Here is a 7,500-nt window from a genome sequence, read left to right as displayed (position 1 = left end):
CATTCATGTCTTCTTTGTTCATTTTACTCCTTTATTACATACCTAACTAAACCAAGTAAACTATACGATAAATACCTACAAATCATCGTTATTAACCATCGCCTGTAAAATCAGTCCAATCACCAATTACTTTACTGTTTGCTCAGTTTCCTACTGTTTTCTATTATCTCCTCCCCCTCCCTATTCTCAGCCACCTCCAAGTGATGTCATAGGTCTTATCACCCAAAGCTGCACAGAATTCTGAAGTGACGAGACCTTACTCATATAGACCTTGGTCTAATATATCTACCATTATCCTTTAATTAAAATTTAGACAAGTTCCTTGTCCAAATCATAAATCTCCGCACCATCGCCCCTTAGCCTCTGAATAACATTGGATTCACACCACAGCTGACTTGGTTGTGTCCAAAGACAACAGCTCATTCAAGTCGTTACCATGGTGCATGCATTACATTTTATGCTGTTGGTATCCTCACGTTACAGAGGCAGAATAGTTCCTGTAATGCTTCAATTGGCTTTTGTTTTCTATAAAGGTTGATATTTACTGCATACATCATTCACCTGCTATGCCTGGAAGATGTGAGAACCAACCTTATACATATTTGCATCCAATCTCTTATTTCATAAGATTTTCATGGTCAATGGAAGGTTGTGAGAACGAGCAAGCAATTCTGGTACTGTTCAGCAAGTTTCTTCCAGCTACACCCCTTAAACTCACTTCCTGTACCCCCCAACCTCTTGAGCCCCTTTGTCCCTCTGTATACAAAATACATGCAGATCCTGGTTGCAGATCTTTCTTGTAAATGAATATAATAAAGAAGAGAATTCTCCTAATAAGGTTTTGTACAACAAGGTTATTGTACAAAAATAGTGTAATTATCAAAACGCGTAGAAGTAAGAGTTCATTAAATACATGAATTGGGAAAAACAGACACTGGTAATTACAAAATAATTGTTCTCAAAAGCACGTAGTAATACATGGACTACTTGATACATCACAGTAATGAGTTACGTGTCACATTTGTTTTGGTTCTTGCAAGGTAAACATGTCTCAGAGCGGTGTGATGCAGAGCCTATTTTTGTCATTTCCTGGTAAATATGAGGCTGCTGCAGATATACCTATATTGATTTTTACTCTATTTTTTATGCTCTACAAGATGGCAGTGTCCATTTTGATCTATCTCCATGCACTGCTCTAGGTAACATTAACCTTCTAATTACTAATCATGATAATGTAGCACAAACAATTCCCTGAAATGATACCATTCCTCTCGTTGCCCTCCCCAATACAGAAGTACATATTTCTCACTCTCTCTCATATCTAGTGGACAGATCTGTCTCTTGCATCTATTGTTACATAAACAGGATATGTTATCATGGTACAGTGGCAATATTTTAAAAATTTAAAGAACAAAAAAGAATCAATAAATACACTTTCATGTTCTATTCACATTGTATTATAAACTTATAAGACATATACATACATACATGCATACATACGTATATATATATATATATATATATATATATATATATATATATATATATACATATACATATATATATATACATATACATATATATATATACACATATACATATATATATACATATACATATATATATATATATAAATATATGAAACCATTTTCATGATATATCCTTAGATGGCATGCATGTGGATTAACAAACTGTTACTGAATGATCTTTCTAATGATTACACTTAGTGACCTTTTCATTGTAAATTCTTTTGTCACAGAACAAAATACTTTTCACCCATGGCATTTCCTGCACAAATTGAAAATAAAGACACATAAGAGAAAAAAACTTTCTCTTTCTAAGTAGCTCTTCATGTTTACATTGTGAGGTTAAGTACTACTAAGACCAAATAAATCAAGGTCTGTCAAGTAGTTCATGTATTACAATATTTTTGTGAAAATGATTTTGTGATTATCAATGCTTGCTTTTCCAAATTTATTTAACTAGCATATTCTTTTAATATTATTATGCTTCCATAACATGTTTTCAAAGTTATTTATATAATTCTTTACATGTACATACCCATTTTCCCCAAAGCGATTTTTAAGAGCCACAATATAGTGGATAAGCAGAGTAAGTAGACATTAGTAACCATCACAGTATGATCTTTGAGTTAATCATTGTTTTCCCATACTGAAAACAATGATTGGCCCCTTGATTTATTTGGTCTTAGTAGTACTTAACCTCACAATGTAAACATGAAGAGCTACTTAGAAAGAGAAAGTTTTTTTCTCTTATGTGTCTTTATTTTCAATTTGTGCAGGAAATGCCTATAGGCTTCATAACAATACGCTCGAAATGTGGCGTGCAGCTGTCTGCCGCGGCGGCGCGCCAAAGAGCTCCGAGGCAGTGATTCGGCTTGATGTACCGAATTCACGCGCTCAAAGTCGGCGCGTTGCCGTGGTTCGCCAGAGCGTAGAGTTTTTTTAGTTTTCTACACCCGTCGTCAATGGGTTAGAAACCAAGCAATTAAGTCAGTAGATGGAAGCAATGAAAAGTTTTGAGTTTCACTAAACAAAGGTAGTTGGTCTTCAGCCAGAAAATTTATAAGTATATGCAAAGATATTAGAGTTTCTATTTGCTGTAGGTATCCCCATATATTTTGTGTCGTTTCCCAAAGCGATCCACTGGATGGAGCCCCCTAGCTAGGCAGTTAGGTTGGGTGTATTGCTCTGATGCCCCTGGTTGGGGATCATATGGTAGGACCATTTCATATTATACCCCCTGGCTAGCAATTAGGCTTGGTGTATTGTTAGGCATATTGTATAAACATGGGGTCCAGAAAAAGCCCCCAACTAGGGGCTATATGGATAGAGTATGGTATAAATACCATGGGTCCAGGCAGGCTATCTATTTACAGGGTCCAAGGGAAAGAGCCCCTGGCTCAGATCTTTTGGTGTAAATGTCTGTAGAGTTTTTCGAAGTTACCACTTAGGAGTGTTGAATTTCAATTATAACTGACACATTTGTAGTTTCATTAGCCAACACATTTGTAGTTACATTAGCCAACACATTTGTAGTTACATTAGCCAACACATTTGTAGTTACATTAGCCAACACATTTGTAGTTACATTAGCCAATCTTATGCATTTTTTTGTGATGCTTGTTTGATTTTGGTTCTACATTCATTCTATTTCAATCTATCTTAGTCCTATAATTTCCCTGCTGTATTCCCGTTATCAGAACTAAAATATCAAAATCATTGGCTGTCTCAGTGACAAGAATCATCGTTCTCAAAGTTCATCTAGTTGTTTGTTATGCTTTAGCTGCATATAACATTAGACTAAAATAATCTAAATAGTTATTATGGTGATTTGGACCCACTACTTTGAAATGCCACTTAATGCTATCAGTGCAATTCCAAATACTTCCAAGCTATGTGCATTAGTGTCTGTGATGGGTGAAGCACCTGCATCTGTCTGATACTTGGCCAGAGCAGGGAAAGCGTTGGTAAATCTGACTAACTGCGTCACATTCAAAACAGGATTTCTTTCCTCATAACCAAATTGGGTACATTCTCAAAACCCACTTAAAATCTGCTATGATCAGTTGTATATTACATTTTTTCCACCATATAATATGAAATCATGTGACAGGCAACTGTGCCTGTCAGCAACTCATTTAAAATCAGCAATTTCACATCATACGTATTCTGGCAAGATGCAATTAAACTGACTACAAATTAAACTTTTCACTGAAGTTGACATTATCCTGTCAAAATACACATGGTGAAGGTTTGTTGGCTGTTGCCAGAGCACCAAACACATGCAGGACAGCAACAAATGTTTGGGCGCATTAGTAAGTTTTACCACACCTGCAAGGATGAACTGGGAAGAAAAGAAGGGAATGAAGATGAGGGAGAGGGAGAGGGAGAGGGAGAGGGAGAGGGAGAGGGAGAGGGAGGGGATGAGGATGAGGGCAAGGGAGAAGACAGACAGGGAGTGGGAGGAGGAGAAGAGGAAGAGGATGATTGACGAGGGGAAGAGAACAAGGGAGGGTGACTTTTAGGAATTCCCTAAGCATAACTGACTGTGACAATTTTGGCATTGATGGGTTCAACTCACTCACTACAAACCAAATATGTTGAAATTATGTGGCAGAAATCCCCTAATACCCATAATCTTGGCCATGATAGCTGGATTGGGCATGAATGGTACCATAGAATTACTAATATACAGAAAATTAGTCAATATAAAATCAACCCCCATGGGGCTGCTGCCCCCAAATGCCACCCTGGATAACAAAGAATCCTCCACACATGTATGACAGGATAGTGTCTGACAGAGCAGGCATCAGGTGGTCCTGCCTGTCACTTGTATGCTATACCTTGCCTTAAACACACAAAGGACTCTTCCCATTCCATTGTGGGGGTTGTGGGAAGTTATATTCATTAATTGACAATTTACGGTTATTCTATTCATAAGGCGAGGTTTGTTGATTTCCAGAATGGTTGATGGGAAAAACAAATAAATGTGCCAGACATCAAATTATGATCAAGTATTGTGTCAAAAAAGTTTAAAATGAGTTAACAATTTGGATAAGTGGACAGACGGAGGGGATGGAGAAGAGAAGGAAAAGGAAAGGAGAAGACCGCGTAAGCTAACAAGTAACCCAGTTACTTGTTTGATTGTTTTTCCCCGTAGATGGCTACACTTGTACTAAGTCACCGATAAGCCAATTACAAGTGCTGCCTGTCTCGCCCGTTTACCCTTTTCTCTGACTTATGAAAATATTTTACGTTTATTTTGCTGTTACTAATGATTATAACATCATAATGAATATAATGTTTATGATAAAAATAACCACCAATATTCATAGCACTAGTAAAATTGACTCCTTTGTGGCTAAGCACTAGCAGAGCCATCTATGTGAAGAGATATTTCATAGAAATTATAAGAAATGAGGACAGTATTTTCCCCATTTGGTAATTGTTACCGAGAGCGATGCTCCCTCCCAGTTCCAAAATCAGATTTTTTTATATTTCCTCTACCCAACGATCTTGGGGTATGCATGGGGAACCGGGGGTTGAAGGGGGGGAATGGATGGCACTGGATGTCAACAGGAACCTGCAGAATTCGGAGAAAGTGATTATGAAACGTTAAAAAGTCAATTTTTCGAAAACCTGAGCCAAATTTCAGTCCCGAAAAGCACAAAAAACGATGGAAATCAGCCAGAGAAACTCTACAGACGTCCCCGCCATCTTAGAAATACTCTACAGGAATCAAACCAAATGTTTGGTAAAAATCTACTGGATTTCACATAATCCAGATCCCCTGTGGTAATTGTACAATGCATCCTAACCAATAAACCAACTTAACCTTAGCCCTGTGGCTTATATACACTATGATCTATATATTCCCTTATTCCCTGGACCCCCGTGGTATTATATGCACATATAGTAATATATAAACCTAACCTAGCCTAGCCTAATTATATGCGCCTAGCCAGGGGGCTATGCCCCCTGAACCCCGTGGCTTTAAGAAAATACAATCTATATATTCCCTAGCCAAGGGGCTCTGCCCTCTGAACCCCCACATACCTTTATATAACGAAAGACCAAACTTTTCTTCGCTTCCGTCTATAGTCTGAATTCCTTGATTTCTAATACTTTTTTCACCATTTGGGGCACTTGTTGGGCTCAAATATCAGGCTGAGATAGGTACTAATATCTATTTGTTCTATATATCCTCTATATGGCTTTAAAAAAGACCCGGAATCGACGCAAAACACTTAAAATGTAACACCTCTCACTGTTGTTTCGGAACGAATGGCATCTCACGGTCTGTCAAATCTACCGGTGGAAAAAAAAGCATGTGCACAGGGTTATTGTGCAAAATAGTGTAAATAATTACCAAATGCACGTAAAAGAAGTTTAATAAAAGTAAAAATTAATTAAATACAAGAATTCAGAAAAACAGACTCTGGTAACTACAAAATAATCGTTTTCACAAGCACGTAGTAATACATGGACTACTTCATAGATTGCAATAATGAGTTATGCTTCACATTTGTTTTGGTCCTGGCACGGTAAACTCGAATGGGGCCCATTCTTGTCATTTCCCAGGAAATATGAGGCCGCTGCAGATTAAGTTGTATTGATTCCTACTCTATTTTTTATGCTCTACAAGATGGCAATGTCTATTTTGCTCTAGCTCTGAGCATCGCTCTCAGCAACATTAACCCCCATTTTTGATTAATTTTCCCCAGCGGCACTGGGTTAACGGAGGCAAGGGCTGAGGCCCACGGCTGGGGCTATCCCAACCTTGGGCCTCCGTCCCGCCTCCGCAGCTCCCCACAGCAACGGGCAAGGGAGGGGGAGACAGCCCCCAGGAGGGGGGCATTAGACACAGTAGTGACAGATTCCATGTCTAGGGCTCACACTTCCCCTGACACCTCTGCCCGGCTGACAACTGTCGCCAGAGGGGGCTTCTGGGGCAAAATTTCAGTTTATTTGGATAGTGGCAAGTGAGAGGATCCATCGGACAAAACTCATGATTAGCTAAGCAAAAGTACTTCCAAAAATTACTTTGGGGAGGAGAGGAAGGGAAAAAGGGAAAAAGGGAAGGAGAGAAGGAGAGAATGAGAGGAGGAGAGGAGGAGAGGAGGAGAGGAGGAGAGGAGGAGAGGAGGAGAGGAGGAGAGGAGGAGAGGAGGAGAGGAGGAGAGGAGGAGAGGAGGAGAGGAGGAGAGGAGGAGAGAAGGGAGAGGAGAGGAGGAGAGGAGGGGAGGGAAGGAGGGGAGGCGAGGGCCAGCACGGGCGCCGCCCCCCCTCGGCGTCCTCCTGGCACGGGCATCCTGGGGCGGAAAGCAAGGCTCAGGACCCGTCCGCTCACTCGCCTCCCCCAAACTACACAAACAGCTCACAAACAAACAAGGTGGCCCGGAGGGAATCCGAACACAGTGGCCGGGCCACGCCGGCCCGAGGCGCGGCACACAGAAGGGAACAGAGGGAAGCGCATGCCAAAAACAGGAGACGTACCCATGGGCTCGGCCGCCGGGCGCAGGCGGCGAAGGCGGCGGCGGACGCTGCGTTCCTCTCTGCCCCTCCCTGCCTCTCAGCGCTTACTTGCTCTAGTCTTTCCGGCGTCAGCGCACTTTACAGGATTAATAAAGGAGCCTAGCTTAGCCAACAGGGGTGACTATTTACCGTGTGCGGGCCTTGCCTCTCACCACTGCGCAGGAGTCCGTAATGGCGTCGCGTCGGCCTCGCGTTCAAACTTGCCCGAAAAGGCCTCGCGCGCCGCAGCCCCCGCCGGAAATCAGGAGGCCGCGCGGGGGACTTCCTCGGGGGGAAAAGGGTCGGGGCTCAGCGTGGGGTGGCGGGGTCGCCTTCCATTTTATTTTCCAGGGTGATAAAGCGCCTCCATAGAAGCTCGTGTGACTCGCCGCTTCCTGGGGAAAAAAACCCGCGAAACTGATTTTTCTTTCCTTTATTTTGATGCTGATTCGCGTGTGACGTG

General features: G+C 41.4%; 1 protein-coding gene across 3 annotated transcripts in view; it reads right to left on the bottom strand.

The window, feature by feature from the left end:
* The window catches only part of LOC125036343 (chromobox protein homolog 1-like), a 40,097-nt gene extending 32,757 nt beyond the window's left edge, over positions 1-7,340 (bottom strand). The window contains exon 1 of one of the 3 annotated variants that reach the window (XM_047628899.1): positions 7,188-7,340. Coding sequence is in view for 1 of the 3 variants with exons in the window: in XM_047628898.1 (XP_047484854.1) it covers positions 7,020-7,023 (4 nt within the window). In the remaining 2 variants the exon portion in view is untranslated. Of the gene's footprint in view, positions 1-6,904 lie in introns of all 3 variants that reach the window. The other 2 variants (XM_047628898.1, XM_047628900.1) reach the window with 2 other exon arrangements.
* Positions 7,341-7,500: the final 160 nt, after the last annotated feature.

The sequence above is a fragment of the Penaeus chinensis genome, chromosome 21, assembly GCF_019202785.1.
Source record: "Penaeus chinensis breed Huanghai No. 1 chromosome 21, ASM1920278v2, whole genome shotgun sequence".
Classification (NCBI taxonomy): Eukaryota; Metazoa; Arthropoda; class Malacostraca; order Decapoda; family Penaeidae; genus Penaeus; species Penaeus chinensis.
Note: the sequence above shows the minus strand (reverse complement) of the source record. Positions and strands in the feature narration are given on the sequence as shown.